This window comes from Micromesistius poutassou, assembly GCF_964030765.1.
Source record: "Micromesistius poutassou genome assembly, chromosome: 5".
Taxonomy (NCBI): Eukaryota; Metazoa; Chordata; class Actinopteri; order Gadiformes; family Gadidae; genus Micromesistius; species Micromesistius poutassou.
This window is the reverse complement of record NC_140275.1, coordinates 14,758,413-14,783,286: the sequence shown is the minus strand read 5'-3', so window position 1 is coordinate 14,783,286 and position 24,874 is coordinate 14,758,413. Positions and strand designations below refer to the sequence as shown.

At 44.6% G+C, this 24,874-nt stretch overlaps 1 protein-coding gene across 1 annotated transcript; it reads left to right on the top strand.

The window, feature by feature from the left end:
* gpat2 (glycerol-3-phosphate acyltransferase 2, mitochondrial) lies at positions 1–23,956 on the top strand (the record flags this gene model as incomplete). The annotated part of the gene is made up of 22 exons (XM_084468182.1): positions 1–72; positions 1,198–1,308; positions 2,130–2,203; positions 2,475–2,585; positions 3,013–3,135; positions 4,377–4,476; positions 5,453–5,586; positions 5,800–5,899; positions 10,066–10,245; positions 11,335–11,382; positions 12,005–12,087; positions 14,947–15,146; positions 15,383–15,453; positions 15,815–15,975; positions 16,398–16,501; positions 17,297–17,481; positions 18,335–18,412; positions 19,044–19,166; positions 21,332–21,452; positions 21,715–21,780; positions 22,010–22,065; positions 23,840–23,956. The coding sequence occupies 22 exons, from the start codon at positions 1–3 to the stop codon at positions 23,954–23,956; spliced, it is 2,418 nt and encodes an 805-aa protein (XP_084324308.1).
* Positions 23,957–24,874: the final 918 nt, after the last annotated feature.

Here is a 24,874-nt window from a genome sequence, read left to right as displayed (position 1 = left end):
ATGGTGCTGGACGAGGACGCCCACCTCAGTGATGAGGTGTTCCTTTCTCCAGCTCTTCAGAACAAACCTGCGGTAAGACGGGGAAAAAAATAACAAAACGACAGCCTCCTACACGGTCCTCTCTGTCCCAACGCCTACCTCCTCATTCAGCACACAGTGTTGCCTTGTATCTCCCGCTAGAGTATAATCAACATCACAGTGATCTATATTCTAGTCTTGTGGATGTGCGCCGGGCTCGCTACGCTTCGCCGCTATATCCTCGACCAAAGGCGCTGAAGCACTCGCCCCCAGGGCTTACGATCACTTGACTGACTGAGTAAATGGACAAAGTTGGTGTGGTGTCAGGGTAAGATGGTGGGCTACACCATGTTGCTCATTTGTATTAGCTAACGTCGATATAGACATGTCTTTCACAAGGTGAAAGACATGAGGCAAGAGGTATGCCTTTATAGTGCCGCAAAAGGTTAAGTTACAGCTCAGGCAAATGTTGATTTAGATTTTCCCTTGATTTGACATTGTCATTTTCAGAAAAACATTTGCTCACACCAACAACCCTGGTGAATATCAACCGGCTGCTTGTGGATTGAAACGTTAATCGAAATCAATCGATTTCCGTTGCTGTGGATTTCTTGGTTAAGGCCTATTGCTCAGAAAATCTGCAAACCTTTCAGTTAAACGTATGGTTGTCTGTGAGCCACTTGCTCCACTCTGATCGATGATCATACTCAAGCCTTGTTTTTATGGTAATGTGTGTTGAAATGGACCTTTTATTAGTCATGTATGTACAGCCATTTAATCACTCTTGTTATGCGTTATTAATCATTCCCATTCAACTGTGAAGTAAACTGTCGCTGATGTGAGGAGATTCATGAGCCTAATTCAGACCTAGCTGTGATAATCAATCTGGCATCCAAATGCAACACCTCCATGTCAAGCATAGGTAGAGTATTATCACTTCTTCAAGCCTACACACATGCACACACACGCATATAAAGACGGCACAGTGAGCTAACTGAAGGCGCTATTTTAAATTATGTTTTTTCAAGATCATATTTACATGAGCTGAGGACTGACTTGGCAGCCGGAGAGATTCATTGCTCACTGGAGTACTTACAACCCAGCCACTCTGATGTTGCAGTGCTAACCCCTTTTTGTGTCTGACCGTGTGTTTACTGTTTTGTTTCTCCTGCCTGTTAGTCATCATGGGGAGTGAAGGTCAAGGAGAGGCTGAAGATTGTCACTCCCTACCTGGGCAAGTTCAGACCAACCATGGGCCAGTGCTGCCATCAGTGCACCCCAGAAAGTCTGGTGAGCAAGCATCTTATGCAAAGCAGAGAGAGGGAGAGTGGGAGTTGGGGGTGGGGGGTGGGTCGGGGGGCTGAAGAGTTAATATCTCAGCACATGCAAGCAAACAATGTTAATGTGTTTTCTACGTGTGTGATCGATTGGCTAAATCAAAGTTGGTCTTTGTGACCCCCACCACTGTCGTAGGAGAGGGGGACGTAATGATCTTCTGTCAATCATTCCCAGCAATAGGCACTGCCGCCCGCTCTCTGCTCTGTGTGTCAGTTTGTTTGTTTGTGTATTCTGCGTCTCCCTCCTTGCTCCGCCAAGGGTTTGTTCGAGGCAAAGAAAAGAAGCCTCGTTAACATTTGAGATGTGTGCAAATGGTATCCTTCGTTTAAACCTTCAGAAAACGTGCCTGCTGCACTCAGGTCATGTCATTTTACAGAAGGGTGTTTCAGTCACGACAAGAGATGAGTAAGGTAGAAATGAAAAAAGAGAGGATATTGCTAGTTATTTCTCTATACTCACAATGTCCCCTCCTGAAGAGCCTCACCAGTCACATGATCCATTAAACAACAAGTCAAACAACTTGGTGATAGGAGATGACCGCAGAGGCCACGGACCTGACATACAGAGTGAATATAGCAAACCCATGGGAACTTCAATAGATTCCCTTGTTGTTATGCCCTCCTCCAGGGGAGTCTGATGTTCTCACTATCTTTAACGTGATATAAGGGGTTTATTTTCCACTGTGTTTGGTGTGGGTTGCATCAGTGCCTGACTCAGACAGTCATGTCTGTGTATTTGTCCTCTGCATTCATCTTCCCTGGTCAATGGCTTAGGGCAAGAAACTAGGACAGAAGACTCCCTCTCTTGGCTTCCAGAATGTCCTGGCTGTTGATGAGACACAAATCAGGTGGAGTTTAGTTTACATTAACATTTATACCACCTGTACCAACCCACTTTTTATACATTTTTGACACTTTTTGGTTTCGCTGTGGTCTACATTTTAGCTCAGCTTACTTGTATTTTAATGTGGTAATTTATTCCATTGTTACTTTTTATTATATTGTATTTTATGATACAATTTGCTTTAGGAAACCTTAATTTCCCCTCTGGGACGATTAAAGTAACCGTTCTACATCCATCTACGTTTCCTAAAATGCCTGTGCTTCTGCAAACCAAAGGTACCGTGGATGGCTGGTCCGCAGAGTTTGCTGTGTCCTATTTGTGTCTGGGTGCAGTGTCTTCCCGAGTCCAGCCGGTGATAGGCTCCATCGAGTCCGTCAGAGCATCAGGTACCGCAGATGGGGAAAGAGATGCCAGAGAAGAGCAAACAAGAGATAGGCAGAGGCAGAGAAAATGAAATACGTTCCTGGCTGTTTGGAGAGAGAGTATGAGAAAGGAGAAAAGGGGAGGACGATAAGAGATGGAGACAGATATAGAAAATAAAGCACAGACATCGGCTCTGCACAGAGGGGTGGATACATGGGGAAGGGGACGATTTTGGTCCGTCGTCAGACCCGATCTATGTCAGTGGGTATTCAGTTAGTATCTGTTGTTCTCCTCTCCCGCGACATAATTGGGTTTAACCTTTATGTAACCTCCTTATTTAAAGGATGTTGTTGTCTTACTGGAAGGCTGGTGTTAATGTTCGTCTATGTGCTGCACAGAGCTGGCCTTTGTTCCGGGATAACCCCTCTGTCCTGTGACTCTTCGTCTCAGGGCGCAAGCGGCTCTCTGCGAGGAACACGCAGCCCCCGCGGGGCCGGGCCGCCCGGGGACCAGCAGCGGCCTCTCCCCCTACCACTCCCTCATCAACACCTGCATCTCCCCCGGCGTTCTACGGTGTGTGTGTGTGTGTGTGTGTGTGTGTGTGTGTGTGTGTGTGTGTGTGTGTGTGTGTGTGTGTGTGTGTGTGTGTGTGTGTGTGTGTGTGTGTGTGTGTGTGTGTGTGTGTGTTAGTAGATGCATTTCTTACATGCACATACAAGTATGAGAGCACTAATATTAAATACGGAGACACACATACATCATATAAGAAATACAACATATAAACAAGTAAAACAGAAAAAGTCTGTTGGCCTAAGCAGTAGACGTGTCAATCCTCCCAATCAGCACAGTATAATATAAGACCTAACGTAACCCTCGGGTCATGCATAGGGCCAACATACTGGACCCCATGTACGCTACATTAGACCGCTGTCTGTGCCCATGTCTGTTCTCTAGTTGTGTTTTCAATGTGTCATTTCAAAATACTGTGGAATTGTTCTGGCATTGTTCTGCGTAAGAGACAGCTACATGTTTTCCGTTATGACGCAGTGAGAAGGGAATCAATCAGTCTTTATCGGTGCAGTGTGCAGGATTTAGTGGCATCTAGCGGTGAGGTTGCAGATTACAACCAACTGAACGCCCCCAACTCCCCTCAGCCCTCCCCTTTCCGACAAAAGGAATGCCTACGACAGCATCAGGTGGCCAAGTGTCAAGTGAAGAGGTTCCTTCATTCGATTTATAAATTGTATTTAGATTTTAAGTCGGTATAACTATAAGTTGTTTGTCCATTCTGGGCCACTGTACAACCATGTTGAAGCAACAATGGCGGGCACCATGGAAGACGACCTGTTCCCTATGTAGATATAAAGGGCCCATTCTAAGGTTATGAAAAAAAAACACAACAGTGGATCACAAACAAATTAAAAATACTTTAAAATAAAAAGCCCGCTACAAGTTTAGGCGTTTACCTTCTTTCCCATCTCTCCAGTTCTTATCTCGTGTCAGTCTCACAGCACCTCTCCCCGTAGTATTGTATTGCCATTGTGTTCCTTGATTGAAATCTCCATATTGATTTATGTATTCCGTTCTCCTCTTTAATCTGTGTCATCTGTGAATCTCATTAACATCGCACTATGACTCTCGTCCTTTTGTTTGCCGTACTCTTTCCAAATCCAATTTGGGCTTTTTACCGCCACCTTAGATTAATATCTTCATTGCTTTTAAATGACTGTCTAAAGTATATCTCGCTCAGTGTCTATTCATGGGCCCTTTCTTATCCACCAGCCATTCAGTGACTCTTCTCATTTCCTGCTTAGTTTTGGGTGCTGGCTGTGCCTGAAGACCCTTGGCTCTGTGTTCAGCAGCATCCAAGTCAACCTCAACCATGTGGCCGCGCTGCAGCGAGCATCACAACAGGTGCACATCCAACACACACACACACTTAAACACAAGACCTCGCTGATGATTACAGCACGTAAAGGTGCTTTCTTCAGACTAATGTTGTTGCTGTAATGTAATGCTGTAATGTTGGTGGTTTTATGCCTCTCCATTTAATGAAACCGTTGTCATTAGGCATGTAATCACGAGTACTCTCTGCTGTGGACGTCTAGAACTGAAGGGTTTCTCTTGCGATTTTTGAGATTGAATGAGAGAGCATCTTTTTGACCATATCATTTATTATTATAAATTATAGTAATATTAAAAATTGCATGTCAATCTTTACTTTGTATGATAGTATCTGGACTTTGCCCCAAAGAAGACGCAAGTATCCTAATAATATAAAAGCTTGTCCTTGTGTTTCAATAGCAAAGCCATTATGGTGTATGTATATACAGTAAGTTGTAAGTGGAAAATGTATACATTTGGTGTCTGAGGAATTGCGAATTATGGCCGACTACTACTCCGGAAAGCAAACCCCCATGGGAATTATCTCTGTTTAACAACTATCTACAAATCAACATTTTCATCCACAACTTTTTAATTAAAAATTGTTTTTGGGGGGTTAACTTACTATAACTTACGTTATATAGTTAATTCCTTTTTATATAAAGTTGGTGCAATGGTGGTATTTTTAATGTTCTTCAGCTAACCTCCAGCGTGCTGATTTATTGGCATTACTCATGATCAATAATGGTTAATAATAAGGTCTATTAAATACAGTATGCCTTGAAGCTATTCAACTCTGCTTAGTCAACCTCTGTTTAGTCAACCAGCATTTGCCATTGTGGGTGAATGCTTTATGGTTATGGTTTATATATATATATATATATATATATATTCTTCTTTTTTCGATTCTGACCAATGTTTTTTGGGGAGATATTTCCCATGGCACAGGTCAGATAAACAGGCCCTTTTAACTTTTGGACCATTTCATGTTTCTTTTCATCCTCAGGGCTCCCCGTTGGTGTACGTGTTTATGCGTCAGAGCAGCCTTGACTTCGTCCTCATTCCCCTGCTGCTCTTTACTCAAAACCTCAGAGTCCCTTACACCTTCTGTCCCCAGCAGATGGACTGCTCCTGGCTCCGGTAAACCCACTCACACAAATCACTGGCCACACACACACACACACACACATACACACACACACACACACACACACACACACACACACACACACACACACACACACACACACCGCACTACACCAAACCACACTAAACCCACACACAGACACAGGAATCAAACAGAAGTCGAGTTCTTAGCCTGGAGTCAGCTGTTCTTTCTGATCCCCCTCATAGGTCCATCCTACAGAAAGTGGGCGTGGTCTTCCTACCTCCTCATGTGCTGACTGAAGACAATGCTGAGTTGGACGATTTGTACTCTCCAGCCATGACAGCTGTGAGTAACTGGCTACAAACTCCAATGAATTATAATGATAGATTCTAACGACTCAACTCTCCCACTCGCTCTCTCTGCCTATCTATTAGATATTGTGTTGATTAAAAATATGTGGGGACAAAGCTTGGTTTTTCAAAGCAATCCTATTGTGGATTGTTGTATGGTTGGTTGTTGTATTTTCTATATCTGAACCGAAAAACAAAGACTAAAAAGTGTGTGTGTGATTCCCCAAAAATAAAAGAATGGAAGCCATCCAAGAAGTTAGAAGTATTGTCAATGCTCGGCTGTGTGCGGGGGCAGTTGATTCGCTCTCCCACATTTCATTTGTCTGTCTCTTTATATCTCACTCATTTCATCATGATCAAGATCAAATCAACATAAATTATACATTCCCCTCGTTAATCCTGATTCATTGGGATTTGCTCGATTCCCCCGGCAGAAGCCCCCTGTTTCAGTTCCACCCACTTCTGGTTTCCACGCCACAAGCATGCTATCGGCTAAACAGAAGACATGTTCGGTCTCAGCGGTGGCAGCTCCTCATGCACACACACACACACAACCACACGCACACACACACTCCGAGCCTTCCCGATGCCGCCATTAGAATAGCATTTTCACAGGCTGCTCCTTCATCAAAATGCAACCATATTACTCTTGTCCCTTTTCCCCAGCCTCATCTCCCGCTGATGCCCTCACATCTCTCTCCCACAAATTACCAACCGTCAGGAGTTTTGTTATAGGCCTAATCGTCGAGTGGCCTATGGAAGTAAATCTGTCTGATTTAGAAAATAAAAAGCCATTGAATTTTAAGCACAGAATATTTATGCATTGAAATAACGTATCAGATTTTTTTCTTCTGAATTTAACTAAATATTCAAAGTTAAAAAAATCACTAGTCTAAATTCAGATTCATAATGCTATGTATTCATTTCAACTTAAATATTTTCAACGTCGTCAAATTCAACATGCCAAATTCAGCTGCAAAATTCAATGTACGAAATTCAGCATTAACATCGGGGGACCCAAGAAAGAGCAATCGATCCCAGATGCTAGATCGCGATCAAGCAAGGAGAGCGAGCGGGTGTTACAACAAATTCTGCGACCCACCGAAAGTGTGACACCAGGGGGCGCTGTTGCACATTTTCTACAACATGCACGAGTTTGAAGCGTAAACAGGCATCAGGCATGAAGTGGTTCACGTGCGGAAAACATGCACAAGCTTAAAATGTAACGTTTGTATCGTCATCGATCACTCGGAATGGGTCTATTCGTCTTGGACACTGGGCAATAGCATGTTGGCTGAAGCAAAACGGTTGATATGCCTCTGGGGTGGCATAACGAGACCGCAATGAGCGAGCAGAGCCGACAGCATTGCGCACTGAGTGGCATGATACAGATAAGAGGATGATATGAGATATGAGAATTAAAATCAGGTTGCTGTCGGGCGCTTCTTCCTGAGGCACGCCGTGCTTCCACTGGAGCTACAGGCTGCTGCCGCTTCAGTTGCCACTCACGCACAATACTGTCGGCTCTGCGCTCTCGTGCCACAGTGGGCAGCAGACTTCAGATCGCCCCAGACTCACACTAGTAGGCAAAGGGACCTCGGATCGCCCCAAATTGGTGCCCTAATAAATTGGGCTCTTAACCCACTGCAATTACGCTTACGCTGCATGCAAATCCAGCCAATTCACTGCAATCACACACACACGCATTGAACGATGAACATTGGTTCATCGTTTATTTCACAAACTGCAGTAAAAGGGTTAAAAAAAACAGTGCATTATAACAAACACATAAATACTCTCCCCCCCTCACCTAAACGTGCTTAATAAATACATTTGATTTGATTTGAGCATTTTACAATCCCATACAATGGATAGGGCGATATGGTCCACCATCATTGCTTCTTTCCCCATAAAAAACTACAGTCAGGTTGATTTACCTTTGAGCATTTCCTATTATAGGCTACTGTGTAAAATGCTGTTTAGAATTAACGTTTGTATCAAGAAAGAAAGACCCATCATCACAGCTGTTGCCGTTGGACATGGCTAAAACCTGCTCTGCATTCCCGCATCAGAGTCAGGTATCCAACGAGTGACGCTCTTATTATTCCCGCTCGCTCTCCTTGCTTGATCGCGATCTAGCATCTGGGATCGATTGCTCTTTCTTGGGTCCCCCGATGTTAACGCTGAATTTCGTACATTGAATTTTGCAGCTGAATTTGGCATGCTGAATTTGGGGACGTTGAAAATATTTAAGTTGAAATGAATACATAGCATTATGAATCTGAATTTAGACTAGAGAATTTTTTAACTTTTAATATTTAGTTAAATTCAGAAGAAAAAAAATCGGATACGTTATTTCAATGCATAAATATTCAGAGCTAAAAATTAAATGGCTTTATTTCAGTGGCAAAAAATCCAGATACGTTATTTCAATGCATAAATAATCGGTGCTTAAAATTCAATGGATTTTTATTTTCAAAATCCGATGAGACAGATTTACTTCCATAGTGGCCTGGATAGAGCAAGCGAAGAATGAGAGGGGGGGGGAAAAGTGTGCGTGTGTGAGAGAGAGGGAGAGGTGGATGCTGAATGGGTTCTGCCCGTCCTGCAGCTATTCATCCCATTTCGTCTACGTTTCTGTTCTGTGCTCGGCGACATCCACTCTCCCTTTAATCACGGGCATCATTTCGTTCCCACCTTTCGCGACAAAGACGCCGTGCGCCTTTTGAATCCGGGTGGAGAGCTCCCTCCCCCCACACATCTATTCGCCAAATGAAGTGCTTTTCGTTTGGAGAAGTTACTGCATTTAATCAGATCAATGTTGTCTTATATGGCACCATAAAACAGCTCATGCTGACATTAGTATAAAAGACCGAGCCACAATGGAGCATGAGCAGGTTGTTTATGTGTGAGGCCGGGACACAGGATTTCCTTACATCGGCCGTTTATGTGAGTTAGCATATTGGATGTGACAGGGCAGGCAGGGTGCTGGTTGGCTGTATTTCAATGCTAATAGACCTTTATTGCTGATTGAGTGTAGGCTTGCTCAGCTGCTGTTCAATACAAATTGAATTTGCCTCCTTCCGTCCGAAGGACCGCGCACTTGAGGCAGTAACATCTATCCTGGGGATTGTCGGAGTCTCGGCTCTGTTCCGTTCTGTTTGGACTTGGCCTCGCCACTTGTTTCTGACACACACCCCTCCCCCCCCACCCACCATAGAGCTACTTCTATTTATACTGGTGTTTTGTTCTCTACTGCAGTGCTGGCCTGTATTTACTGGCTTTTATTTTTCAAATGCACAAAGGCTCTTTAAGTTAATTACGTGCCCCCATACTCCCACAACTTTTTAAGCCTTTATCTTTTCCATTGTGATCCTCCATTCCCCTCGCTCTCGCCGCACTCTCTGGTTATTTAATTCAGTTCGAGGAGCTTTATTGGCAGTGAAATAATGCGCCTGCAATGCCAACTCAGTTGGTGAATAAACAAAACAAAGAGAGGTAATCATTAAACAAATCAAAAGCACACGTACAATAGCGGCATGTAATATTCCAATTTCCAGCGGTTTACAAAGGAAAACAAACCATTTGAATGATTAGGTTTAAGTGGAAGTGAACCCCCTGTTTCTGCCCCAATGTGAACACTGAACCTTTTAGTAATGTTTTTGGCCTGAGAGTTCTAGTAAGGTGGCAGGGCATGTTGTATTATAATATTGTTATATTGTGTTGTATATTATATTGTTATGTTGTATTGTTTTAAGCTAGTACCGTCGTTGAGTATGAGTGTCATAACGAACAATGTTGTATATGAAATGCTTCACACTGTGCTGTAATACTTCAAGTGTCCGAGAAGCTGAACCTCTCTTGGACAGGGTCGTCAACATTAACCACTGCCCAGACAGGGCTCTCGACATCGAGCAACACCAAAGAACGTTAAGAACCGATTGGCGGAGACTCGCAAAAACATGGGACATGTTTTTTTCTGAATTCAACTCTTATCTTAGCCACAGTGTAAAATAGCATAGCTTTCAATGTTGAAGATCCTAGAAAAAAAACAAAGAGTTGAAAAGACAAAAAGGGATTTTCTTGGGCTCCACCGGGACTTTAAATATGTGTCTCTCGCTGTCACTCAACCACTCTCTCCCTCCCTCGCTCTTTCTCTAGCTGCTCCGTGAGCTGCTATGCGAGGGCCAGGCGCTAAGCATCAGCGTGTGTGGGGAGACTGGGCGCGGTGGCCAGTGGCTGGCGCGCATCAGGCAGATCATCAAAGAGGGAGTGGTGCCTGATGTCAGCCTGGTCCCCGTGGGCATCTCCTACGACTGCATCCCAAACACAGGCGTACCGGTGGGTTTCAATAAAGTACACAAACATGCATAGAAACACACACACACACACACACACACAAATGTCCCCCACACACGCATGAAGGCACATGCATACACACACACAAACATCCCCTACGCATACTGTATGTATGCATGCATGCGTAAACGTGTAAACAAACATGCTTGCATCCATATGGACAGGAACAGAACCGACACCCATCAATACACACACACACAAACACCCAGAAGCGTGAACATAAACAAACTCAGATCATATTAATGAAAACCGAGACACATATTTGCACACAAACGCACACACACACACACACACACACACACACACTTGTAAACCCTAATAATTGTGCATACACATTGACGAAAGAAAGACAAATGACACAAACAACACGACCATAAACGCATGTAAACAGCATACGCACACATCGAGACATGCAGTTCTTATTATTTGCTACCGTCCGCACTGCTTATGTCCTCTGGGGCAGAAGAGAACATTCAGAAGAAGAGCAGAATAACTTAAAAATAACTTAATAACTGTTCATTGGCTAACTTAATAACTGTTCATTGGCTAACTTAAAAATAGCCAATGAACAGTCAAGCTTGAGATGTGAGACTTGGAGCATCTGTGTGGGGACTGTAGCAGGTAATCACGTCTGCCCTTTTTTTATTAATAAGCTGATGGTGCGCTGTGGGGGGTTTGGGGAAGAGAAGGTGTTGTTTGGTATTTGTTATATTACTCAAATAAGGTCCTCATAAGAAGCCACAACCACCAGCAGGGTATTACTCACTCAGACACGTTCACACTGTACACAGCACACATGCTCTCTGGAGCAGCCTGTTGGGAGGTGTTGCTCATTGTGTATCCTGCTTATTATGACAGTGCAGTGTTTAATTCACCTCTTAATGACAGCTTCTCATTACGTTATTTCAACTGTACCAGATTGATTATGTAATCTGCATGTGCTTATTAAGTCAAAGTGTGTGTGTGTGTGTGTGTGCGTGTGTGTGTGTGTGTGTGTGTGTTCTTTGCGCTACTCTACAGCTTGGCCTTGGTTCTTTATTCAGACGCCTTTGGGCTGCTCTCTGGTCCCAGCCGAGCAGCAGTTTGAGGGTTCACTTTGCCCAACCCTTCTCTCTCAAGGTACGTGGGGAACTGACCTTCAAGGAGAATTCTGGTATTTTGCACTTTGAGCCCCCTTTCTGGGTTGTCTAGGATGAAATAGAGTGGTTGACACCGAAATGTTGACGATTGGTCCTGTCTCAGGTATTTGACTCATTTAGAATCACTGCCTGCTTCAGAATGGCTGGCTACAGGCATTCACAAACCTGTCCTTAAAACAACCCAGAAAGGGGGCTCAAAGTGCAAAATACCAGAATTCTCCTTTGAGATGCATACTAATCAGGGTTGAATGTCGACCACTCTGAGTGTCCGTTTATTCACCATGTGTCAGGGTTAATATTAACCCGGACAGTTAAACGCATGTCAAACTAAACCATCACAAAGTGTGGGATGTTAACTTGATGTTACCGTCAGTGCTTGATAGTAGTGCAGCTGAGGAGGCTAAAGCAGTGTTACCCACGCAAAGTGGTTGTGCGTTTCTTTTAATTTCCCTGATCAGTTAAAACTGTTCACTCACGTATTATTATAATTTTTATCATTGAACGTTTTGCTGGAGCACTGATGAAACAACCTTGTGTAAGTGCGCTCGTGCACACGTTTAACCAGCATAAATGTGTCTGATTGGCTGTGTGCCCCCTCACAGGAGATGTGCGCCACAGGGAGATGCAGGGTGGATGGATGGCGCCCTCTACAGGAACTGCTTCTGCCCGCTGTTCTCTACGGCAGGTAGCGAATCAGGCCTGTGTGTCTGCATATGTGTGTGCTTGCTTGTGTCTGCACATTTTTACATGGGGGTCGGGGGGGGGCAGGCCTGTGTTGTGTCTAACACCTGTGAAATTGAAAAGTTTTCTCTGTGTAAACTTTTGATATAAAGTTCACTCTAAAGCTTAGATCTGGCACAGCAGCGAGTTGTCGCCGAGCCTTCATCCTCTTAGACTCGCTCTAATTGCCACCAAAGATACTCTGCCAGCCAGTGGAAAAGATAACAAAAAAGTTATCATCTCTGCTCAATCTTGGTTGAAATCGTATTTTTTTTGTGTGCATATTTCAATTGTTGTGTTAGAGACGCAGGCGGCAACCATAACACAAAAGACAACGACTATAAGAGCAGTAATGGCACAGTGATGGAGTGGGATGCAAATTCTTATCAGCGTTTGAGCAATCGTTGAGGTTTTTCGAGATATTAAAAAGCTTCTGTTCTGTTCCATTTCGCCTCCGCCACACTCAGATTTCCCTTTTCCTCTGGTGGTTTGACAAATGACAAATGCACAGCAGTGGAGTGCTGCAATGCTGCAAATATTGAAACACCTACTCACATGCAGCTATTAGTGTTTTTAAAGAGTACGTATACAGGTGTACACACATTTTTCTTTGTGGTCGAAAATGACAATGTCATTCCTAATAGCATTTTATTGTTGGAGATGTGTTGCCGTCTCTCTAATACCTTTACACACACACACACACACACACACACACACACACACAGCTACACTATACATCACATTGTCTTACACACTGATAGAAACTTTATCGTGACTTACAGTGTATTCTCCCCTTACATTGAAAATCAATCATTGCTATCGATAATGTGTGTCAGCCTAAATCGATTGCAGATGATACATTTGCCATTTGCGGTACATTATTCTGCACCACGTAATTGAATCTTGGTTTGATAGTGTTATTATTCAATCTATTAAAAATAATCTCAATTTGATTACACGCACGACTACTACACGAAAGCATGTAATTGCATAGTTATTGGTTTTCCCTTAAGGCAGCCACCAGTGGCGGCTGCTGGTCTTTCAAAGAGGGGAAGATCATTTTCGGCCTACATCATATAAATTGTCAATTTATGTATATGTAAATTATGCTCTGTTTCTTTTCAACTAAATGCTCTGTCATACCAACTAGCTGTATTTTCCAGTGACTTGACCAGTGTCCTATCAATGGCCAGCAGAGGTAGGCTGCTTAAACGGCCTTGGTCCATTGTGTTAGGTGTAGGACTTGAGCCGCTTTAAAAGGAGAAGCTCCTTTCTACACATGCAGATGTAGCTCCAATTGTTGCCACTAATGAGAACAGTTTGTAAAGCTGAGGCATTGCACTGTCCAACTCCATGTCTTTAAGGAACACCAAGAAATCACACAGCTTTCCCCTGTCACCCTGCAAGTCCTGATCTGAATACAGGACTTTCAGACCTCAGGCTCCCTGAATCAAAGTGATGGCCAACTACCAAAACGATATTAAACTTGAACAAGGAAATGTGGGAATTATGTTAAACTGAAGCAAGGAATTGTGTGAATAAGTGTGTGAAAATATATGTGAAAATTGTCTAGCAATTTCGCCAAGCAAATATCAAGAAATAGGTTGCAGTTCGTCTTTCGACTCGCTTGCAAAATCCGCGATGGGACTGAGGAATGAGGAGAGCTCCGGTGTCTTTTTATAGTTCAAAATCGCTGTCAATCAAACGGCAACTCAGTCTTTCACAGACCCTCCAATCATCACGCAGAAGCCCAGCATCCAGGCCAGCCCACTCCTCCATTCACCCCAGAGACGCTGAGCATCCGTGGGAGGGACATAATTGCAGCATTATCCAATGACCGTCGACTTTCGACAAACTAAAAAAAGCTGTTCTATGCAGCCCTATTGAAGTGGATGGACGCTGAGCTTCAACAGGCAAATGCACTGTGATGCTACGGGAGTGTATGAGAAGGAAATCGATTCAGTCGACTTGCGATAAGCAGCTGATTCTGAACGAACTCGTCTTCGAGATGGACGTGTTCTAATGCATTTTTAGTCAATGAAATGTTAACACAACAGTATATATTTGACCATTTAATTTTTGAAATTTTAGCGGAGCTTCCCTTGCAGTCTTAGAGAAATCGCCACTGGCGGCCACACACCGCGCCGAAAATCGGGCGTCGGTGAGTCGTGAGAGGTCGGTGACATGAGTCTCTTTGGTGTGCTCGGCCGTCGATAAGGTTGTCTGCATTCTTTTCAGCCGATTCAACATGTGTAATTGGCCACTACAGTCGTTACCAATCTGATTGGTGGAGGGCTAGCCCTTGACTAGCGAATCGTAGTAGGAAGTAAGGATGGTAAACATACAAACAGTGAAAGCGCAGACAATGGCGACACACCCTCTCAACTCATTGTTTGGCATCGTTTTGATAGTTTATATTGAATTCTTTGACCACGTGGACCGACGAAATCGAGGAACAATTTATCAGCATGGTGGAGGATAGACCATCGCTGACGGTCTATCTCGCGCAAGCGCAGAATGTACGGCGTCGTTTGTAGTCGCCTAGGTATGCCTTGCTTCAGGTGCCTTGCTCAAGGGCACCTCATCCGTGGATGAGGACATAGGAGAGTGCTGCACAACCACTCCCCCGTCCATATTTTTGTCTACCGGTCGGGATTCGAACCGGCCACCCTCCGGTTACCGGTCCAACTCTTTAACCAGTAGGCCACGGATGCCCCCGTCTTGGTGTGTGCCCGCCTTTAAACGCTTGTGGGCCAGAGTGCAACGATCGTCAAATAAAAATATTTTCCTTATCTCCCTTATTTGCCTCCCCCCACTCCCCAAGGACGGAGGAGGTAGTGGGGCAAAGGAAGATGTCTTGGATCCCGCCGTCGCTTTACACTCCTGAACTGGTCCAGTCCGAAAGGGATCTCAGCACAGCCCTCACTCTCCATCTCATCTACTGTAGCTATAACACCATCCACCTCACCTACTGTAGCTATAACACCATCCACCTCACCTACTGTAGCTATAACACCATCCACTGTAACTATAACACCATCCACCTCATCTACTGTAGCTATAACACCATCTACTGTAGCTATAACACCATCCACCTCATGTACTGGCTTGTATACTGCTTATATATGCTTATATATGCTCATCCTCACCTAGGGTCGGTCATGTGTATCTTTACATCCTAACATGGTGTACATCTTTGCAACGAGCCCCTCAATTCCCCCATGTTACACTAAATTATTTATTGTTCTCCTCGTGTTCAGCTACGATCTCTTGTACGGCTGTGATGTCCACCAGTCTGGTAGCCAGTCTCATGCTGCATAGACACCGCAAGGTTTGTGTGAGTGTGTGCGTGTGTGTGTGCTTGTTTTATGTTATTCTGCTGGGCAACATTTCCCATTGGCGATGTTAATGATTTTATTATTTTGGTACAACCAAGGACCCCTGAACACTCCAGTAAGTCCTGGTGGTGCGTCACAGTGCCACCGGGGTGGGCTGAGTCATGCTCGCCAGGCTCTGTCTAAGCTGTGTTATTGAAAGGGGGGGTTTGGGGTGGGGGGGGGGGGTGGGGGCTGGCTAATGTTTCCTCCTTCGGTGCGACCATTTGGGTGCTAAAAACCAGCAAATGTTCATTTTGGGTTGGTTTTATCTTTCGCCTCACGCGTGATTATTTTCCGTTTATCTCTGCTCCCCAGGGAGTGCATGCGTCTGCTCTGTGTCGTGATGTAGCCTGGCTGACAGAGGAGCTTCTGTTCAGGAACAAAGACGTGGGCTTTGGGGGCAGCTTGCCGGAGGTGGTGTGCTACGCTCTAGCGCTGCTTGGCCCTCACCTCACCATCATCTCTACCGCCTCCAGGTTGTCCCTCTGTTTGCTTTCTTTGCTCCTCTGGTTACGACCAATAAAGACACACTATGACTGATGTGTGATGTCCACACTGGTATGATGTATATGACATATATATATATATATATATATATATATATATTGCGAGGAACATCATTTTGGGGATCAATAATGGTGGTGTTGTGGGAATAATAGAAATGCATGACATACTGGTTAGACTGGATAGACTTTTATTCTATAACTGATTAATGCATAAAGAACAACCTGTGTATAGATACACAGGGATAGAGTGTATAGATACACTCTATCCCTGTGTATCTATACACTAGTATACAAATGTGGGTGTTTTCTTTATTTTTGAACTAATTAATTAAATTTTCAAAATGTTCTAATGATTTTCTGTCTTTCTCCTCAACACCCCGTTCTCTTATTAGGAAAGATCCCTTTGTTATTCCAAGGCCCTCCATGGATGCCATCACCAGCCTTTCCATCCCCACACAGATTGTCACCCACTCCTTCATAGCGGAAGCGGTCGGGGGTGAGTCGTTTACGCCTTGGTGTCGGCAACTCAATCTTTTAACATGTCGACCAACCGTCTTTCTCTGGGCTGCCATCTTGTTCCTGGTCCTGTGGCCGTCTGGGTACAGCAGGGGTTAGCTCCTCTACCACTGCAGAACCCGCTGGGCTGACTGCCTCATTGCTAATACCATGTTAAGTTTTATTTTAATTATTTCCAATTGCAGTCACAGTCATTTTCTGATGATATCTTGTCACTTTTCCAAAACCACATGATCAAAGTTTGATCAAACTGTGTCTATGCATAATTTTTAAGCTAATTTCCTAGTGGAAGCCTCCCACATCCCCCATCTTAAATGTCATATTTATATTCTGTCTTAACGGGCTTCAGAAGCCCAATTTCAAACAAAATTTGAAGACAGCCCTAAGCAGGCAAATAATAAACTCATAAACAACGTGTGAAAAGATGAAAAGCTCTGAAATAACTGTAAATAAATGAATAATGTCAGAAGTTTCGGTCTCTCCATCGGGTTGATCTGTGTGGTAGCACTGAAGTCGGCAAACCGGGCATATCTTCACTAATCTATCAGCGGTGCCGTGCTGTGCCGCGGACAGGGAGCTCCCCGTCTGCCTTCAAGCCCCATTGAAAGCAGGAACCCATCACACCCGAGAATCCTTAATCAAGCGGCAGTAGTCGCCCAGAGACAGTAGTCTCTGGGTCCTGGCTGTTCTGCCGGGGGAGCGATCTCTCCAGCCAGGACCCAGAGACAGAGCATCGTGTCATTGTTGTTGTTGTTGTTGTTGTTGTTGTGCGCAGCATGCGCGGTGTCGGCCATGCTGAGCGAGGTGGCGGCCAGCGGCGTCAGCCACCGGGTCAGGAGCGGCGGGCCGTGCGGCGAGGAGGTCAGAGGCGACATGGAGTTTGACGTGGCGCTCTGTGAGACGCAGCTGACTCAACGGAGCCTGCAGCTCTGCCATCTCTTGCCCCCGGGCTTCGTCCCGGTGAGTTGGTGTTCCCGTCACGTCCCGTGCGGGCCCGACGCCACCGCTGACCCGCGCACGTGCCCCCCTATCAAGTGCTCGGCATCCAGCGGAGGGTTTAATGGAGCAGAACAACCCCTCCTCCTAGTGTGTGTGTGTGTGTGTGTGTGTGGATCGGTGTTGCTATGCGGTGCATCTGTGTGTGTGTGTGTGTGTGTGTGTGTGTGTGTGTGGCGGGGGGGGGGTAGTGTGTCTGTGCTGGTTTGCGTGGATTTGTGTTTGTGTGGGAATGTGGTGTGTGTGTGTGTGATTTCAACCCACGTCCATCCCATAAATACTACCTCCTTTTCTCTGAGCTCACCAAGCTCTAATAATCACTGACCTGTATCTTTTAACAGCCACTCTTGTCTCTGTCTCTCTCCATTTCTCACCAAATAACATCTGTCTTCACCCTCGTTCCCCCGTGGCTGGCCTCTCCCTCTCTGATCGTAACAACATCTCTGGAAAACACTTGATGTTGTCCATCAGCTGACCCCCCCCTTGCACTTACTAGATATGTGAGGTGTTGAAACTAGCCTTATAACATTACGTCTCTTTCCCCGCCGAGGCGACAAAGAGCTGAGTGATGGAACGGGGCTCATCCAATCTCCTTACTGTCTCTCCTCTCTCCTTGCTACTCCCACCTATCTTCGTCCTTATCACTGTTCATCCCGTTTTCTCTCACTCTCTCACTTTCTCCCCATGTTTCTCCCGCCCACCACTTTCTTTTTCTTTATCAATTTTGTCTCTCTCTCTCTCTCTCTCTTTCTCCAACTCTCTCACTCACTCACTATGTCTCTCTCTCATTAAAGCTCTACCTCTTTCTACCCTCCAGCCCTGCCAGTCATCCCATAGTTTTGCCCTGGATGCGGTCGACAGTCTGGTGCGCTGTGGCCTCCTCGTCATGGAGGAGGTGAGGGAGAGAGCCACTACGCTGGGGCTTACAAAGACCCCTAATCGTCCGCCTCGGCGTCACCCGCCCCTCCTATTTGCTGTTCCAAGGGAATCACGTTGTAATTAGCACTTATTTTGGTGAAATCCCGTCGTTATCAACAATGCCTTTAATGAGACAGTGGTCCCTTTGTAATCAGTACCCACATTATCCCTCACACTCCTCGTTGACACATGTGGAGTCATATGATCCTTATTGCCCCTCAAAGCAGCAATTTCTCCCATGTTGTTATTCAGTGCCAGAGCTGCTTACAATCAAACCCTTTCAGTCGAACGGTGGAAGGATGTACCCTTCTTAGTTGTTAATTGTTACAATAAATTCCCCTTGGGGATGAAGAAAGTACCTATCCAACTATCTTGGTAAGCTGAGCTCCCCACTTTTGTGTAAGTGCTACTTACAGGTCAAAATAGACAAACAAACCTATCCAGGACAAGGGCTACCATTATCCAACATTTGTGAGTTTTACAATTGTACCTTAACATATGGAATACTTGCAATTAGGGACAAGAGTAGTAGAAGGTGTTTGAACATGCTCTGGTATATTAACATCCGTAGTACTCTGGCTCTTTTGTACTCTTCTGGTTGTGGTTAGATAACAAGGGACGCCCCCATGTGTGATAGCTGGAAGAGGCGCGTAGGTCTGTCCTGGCCCACCACGGATGACCCGTACCACAGTGACTCTGACTGTGAGGAGCCTGACGCCAGGTCCTACAAGGTAACCGCTAGTCACTCCCATACAAACACACAACAATAACAACCTCTTTCACTTTTCAGGGAGTATTTTACTCGCTGTGCTTGACATGCATTCATTAGCTGCTTTCACATATGGACGTGCATCCGTCTATTCTCCGTGGATTCTACGGACGTATATGTGAATGACATATCCTGACGTTGGACCTCCTGAAAAAATACTACCCCCGATGTAGTATGTTCTCCAGAGGAAATGCTAATTACCTTATATGTGAATGAACAGTAGAATGTTGGCATTTCGCACTTCACGTTAGTAGGCGTGTTGATGACGCTACGGCGGGAACACGCCCTATGGCGGGAACACGCCCTAGGGCGGGAACAAAAAACACGCCAGGAGCAGGCTGCATATATAGGAGAGGCAAGGAGACATACGACTCAAAACGAGAATGGCCTGGAAAGACTAAGAGGTTTTTCAGGTGCTTACTTTGAGGGCCGAAAGTACGGTGATCGCACATATGAAGGGCACTGCGAAAGACGCAGTAATGTATGAACGTATGGTGAAGAAGCTTGCTGAAATGGGAATTGTGAAGGGAAGGACACAACTCATCACAAAATTAAAATCCCTCAAAAAGCAGTTCACCACAACGACCGCAAAACCTGCCAGTACCAGGATTTGTGTGAGACGATCTGGGGGGGGCTGGCACTCCACAAGGCCGCTACGAGCGACTGGCAGCATGCAAGTGGCAGCCCTCTCAGATTCCCCGTCAGAGAGCATGGAGACCGTCATGCCATCACTGTCCAGCTCAGAGACATCTTCTGTCCCGGACACTCTCATGCCGAACCCGGTGATAAGAAATAACGGTGACGAATCGCCAGTTCAGAGGCAGCTGTTCTCGTGGCATTGTAATTTAATTAAACAACGCTCATTATCCATTGTCCATCCCTGTGCGGTCTCTTACCATTAAAGATGTTAAATTAAAATATATTCTACTATACGGGACGTAGACCGACTCATTTCACGGATTCCTGTACGACCAGGTTGCCTTAAACATCTGTCGCATTTGTCAGGTGAAAACAAAATGTCAAGGGAAAGAGGCGGTGGTTGAAAAAAGTATTTTGATCGCTTATTAATTTCACTCGTTGCTTATAATGGTTTATTCGTTTCCCAGTATCATTTCCTTAATTTAGAAGACAGTTTTGTTCATTTTTTAATTGTAAAATAAATAAAATAATTGTTTGAAGTTGCGAGTTTTTTAAATTATTGGAAGCGAGTCGAGCTGACCTTGCCTGCTGTACCCACGGCCCAAAATAAAGAACAGTCGAGACAATATCCTCAATTCAAACATGTTGTTTCATTTGGTCTCAATTGGCTACCGACGCGAACTTGGAATGAACATGCGCAACAGGGATTTCTAAAGATTACTGTACAGTGGCGGAGACTGCAGGAGCTGAATCATCACTACGGTAGAGCTAAGAAGGTTCTACGAGCGCTTCAGACCAACCTTACCAACGCGAGATGTTAAGGTATAACTTAAAGAAGAGGTTACAAATACCGGCGCTTTTGCCCATGGTAAGGTTTATTAATTATCTCTTTCTCCGGTAACGCAGTCATTCGCAACGCCGTTCTTCTTCATCGTTCCTTCTATTGGTTTCTAACTCATGCTCCAATCTTTCATCGATGCCTCGGATGTTGTGGATGCAACGAAATATCTGATGTATCGCTGCAACAACAGTTAAGAAGATCTGCCCATTCTGCTTCCATGCTGTCTGCGGTCAAACAACAACAAACCAACGTGACAGCTGCCGCAATTATACTACGTCATGTCCCGCCTCTTGAGAATTTAGACCCTACGTCATACCCCACTCCTTGCAAGCCCGCTCCCCTAAACCATCCGGAGATTCTACTGATGTCTGAGCGACACCGATGTCCGCATTTCGGGCGTCAAGTGTGAATAAGTGTGAATGACCCTCACAGTCGAACCTCCTGCTCCACAAATGCGGAGAAAAGATGGAGGTCATATGTGAAAGCAGCTATTGATTGCCTTGGTCCGACCTGAGGTCAGCGGTGGGGTTATTGGTTGTCGATATGTAACTTGACCCTGTGGTTTGAGCGTGTTCTTCCTGCCTCAACCTCTATCTTCCCATAGCTGAGCCAGTGTTTTTCTCACCATCTCCTGTCTTCTCCCATAGCTGAGCCAGCCGTCTCAGTGTCCAGAGATGCTTTTCTTCCTCTGCAGTATGCTAGCCGGCCACCTAAGGGCGCTCTGCTGGGCCACTGAAGGGGTCCAATACCTGACCACACCTATGCCAGGTACTCGTGCGTGTGCACGCATGCGACACCCCTATTAAAATATTCACTGGGTGGTTTGTCGGCGAGCCGTCGAGCTGTGTGACGTCATGCAATCTCAAAACACGAAATGCAAAAATCCTTAATTCGGTTGCTTCGCACAGCGTTATTTATTTATTTTGCCGTCTAATATCAGACCCATGGATGTCTTTCCCTACTGAGCCAGCGTGTCTCCCTGTTTCTCCATTCCAAGTGTGCAGTTTGTCTTTGTTCTTTCCCCCTGCAGTGGCCCAATGTGTTGCTGTGATACACTCGCATCTGCGCAGCAGGGCTAACCAGGACAAACAATATGGTGAGCAGAACCCCATGCCTCACAAAACCTTCTTTTACACACACACACACACACACACACACAATGTGTTAATGCCCTAATTGCTGAGCTTAACGAGCCCTGTAAAAGCTCTCTTTGAATAGCTCTAGAAGCCTTATAAACACTGTCATAAAGGCCCTCCTGGACTTTATGGCTTCCTGTTTGTTTTGTTATGAATGTTGTATTAAAAAACAGTGCCTTCTTGACGCAGAGAGCTGCACTGAAGAGGCGGCATGCATAGCAGTGCGAACCTTAACAGAACTCGGGGTGAGTAACTCTGTGTGAGTGCGTGTCTGCGTACCTGAGTGCCTGTTTGTGTGCTTCAGGAATCCCTAACCGCACGATTGCTTTGCAGAGGGGGGAATGTTGGAGTCTGTGTGGCTCCAGATGCCTCCTGCTAAGATGTATTTGTGATTTGTGAAGTGCTTGTATCAGTTTTCTCTGATCCACATCTTCAATGTCAATTAGAAATATAGGCCAACCTTAATAAAGTCAGCGGGTGGAAAAACGGTACTCGGTACGGTACTCAGTCTCATTGGTCCAAGAATCCCTTCATGATTTAACATTACACATCATCAACGTCAGATTTTGGTCCAGAAACCACTATAATTATTTCATATGAATGGCGTTGTGTGGTTTGTCCCGCCGTGGTGTCTCGCACTCCACATTCTCGGAAACGTTGCATTTGAGGCCAGGTGTGAGGTGCTGAAGGAATTTCCTCTGCTATCTTTTATGCCCTCGGAATACTAAAAAGAGTAATGGGATTTTATCAAATCAGGCACACACTCATGGCAGCTAATCATTTCAGAGTGAGTGAATAAATGAATAAGTAAATGGTGGAACATATTTTGGACAGGCCGCGGTTGGCTCTTTATCTGTCCTCATCAGTTGGCTGTCAGAAGCCGTCTCACTGACTCTGAGTTGGCTCCAGTCAAGGCTGCTGTGCCAGATCTTGCATGAAATAACCCATAATAAGCCACATTTATTGCTGTACACAGTGTAGGTCAGATCCCTTAATATGAAGGTACTCTGAAGGTACGTTTTTTTTAACCATCATGTTATGCCAGAATATAAGAAAAAAAAAAGTGGATACAAAAAGTTGTTTTATCATGCTTTTATCAAGATGACCGTGGGACAAAAACACTGTGCTGCTTCTCATTCGTCTTGTCATCCAATAACCTGATGACTTGACCGTATTTTGTCCTATGTTTAATTTAAATAGATCAGAACACTGCCAAAGGTGTCTGTCAATTTGTAAATAATTTACTTTTCTTTACCAAGAGTGCATTGGATTGAATACAAGATCTGGTCCTGAATATATTAAACCTGGAGGAAAGTCAGCAGGTGATGTTGCATAAGATGCTGATCTACAGTAAAGCTAGATGGCAGATAAGACCCAAATGTTGCATACTTAAAATCAGTGAGCTCCCCTTAGAATCAGAGAAGCCGGGGTAAGGCTGCGTTTTTCAAAGATTTGTAAATAGTGATTGAATTAATTTGATCAAAGATTCAACTAATGATTTAGATTGAAACAACTGACCTGCTATTTCTGTCTCTCTGGTTCCTTGTTTTTTGTTTCTATTGCAAGTTACTATTTCTTTGTCCTTGTACAAAGACTCCTACTAAAGGGACAGGCTCAGAAGCTCCACTATCAGAATGAATTCCCTTTTAGATAAACCTTATGTACTTATAATATAATACCTCAAAGTCTCTTTCCTCGTGAACCATTTTTCAAGTCGTTTCCCAAGCAGAGGAGATAAGATTGGTACAAGAGGTCAAATAATCTTCCTCTTTTGTGCCTCTGCCTTCCACCCCAACTGCTTAGTCAGAGCGCATTTTGCTTTCCTTGCACATTTTCATTTCTGACCATACTTCCTCGTCTCCACGTGCAGAAAAACGTCTCGTGCAGACATCGATTAAAAACCCTGACCTTGTATTCATGGGAATCAGGCAGTGTGTTAATCAGGTACATTTTCCCGCTATAAAGGTGAACCGGTCAGGGGAGCCGTAGTGGTGATGCAGGTCTGGTGTGTCTCCTCAGGTGCTGCTGGAGGAGCCGCTGGGCAGCGGGACCTACCTCGCAGTCAGTCCCCTCTTCCTGCTGGCAGACAACACACAGAAGCTGCAACGCTTTATCTCACAGTACCTCTACAGCTGAGGGCATAGCGCCGACCATAAGGCTCCCCGTTAGGAGGCCTATGTTTCACACAGTTTTGGTCGGAACAGTTTACGGGGCCGTTGTTAATTTTGAAAGGTTGGCCATTGAGTTTTGTTCAGCTTCAGTTATATATTTTTTTAGGTTGGAAGACATGGAGATGTTGTAGGAACATTTGAGATTTCATTAACATTGCATTATAATTTGCAAAAAAACAAAACAAGTTCAGGTTGATTTTATATTTCAATTTTGGTTGTGTGTGTTTTTGATGTGCTATACTAGTATTTAAACACTGCTTGAAGTACAACATTGTTTATTTTGGCCGTCTGTGTTCTATTTGTTATGTTGCATTTCTCAGAATGTGTCAGCATTAAAATCCTGATTGCAAATTAACATTTATTTTGTATATTCATTCATAGTTTGCTATATGTGTCCGCTACACAGTAACTGAATTTTTAACAAGCTTGACAGCAGTGTTCTTTAGCAGTCTGAACAGCTCCCTGTCTGACCTGAGTCATGGATGTGCTGAGTTGGACCTCTGGAGACTTAGTTGCCTTCAACCCTGAGGTTCAGAGGGAGAAATCAATGTTGGATGGGGGGGTGAAGACAGATTTCTTTATAAGCATTAAATATGTGGAGACTCACAGCATTGACAGCGGGTGGGTTGTGTTGTTTGCTGCTAGTTTTCCTAGCCAGTCTCCCCAACAGATCAACCAGAAGAACCATTTATTTAGCTCTGTATAACTATAAAGAAACACTAGAGCCATCTAGTGGGTGTTAGTGAAATTCATTTACACCATTGTAGTCCAACATAATATATCGTTTTCATTTAAACAATTGATAATAATCAACAAATCAGGAAAACATCTTCAGTATGGAGCTTTAGCCCGACTATTGCTTAACTACTTTCACATTATGAAA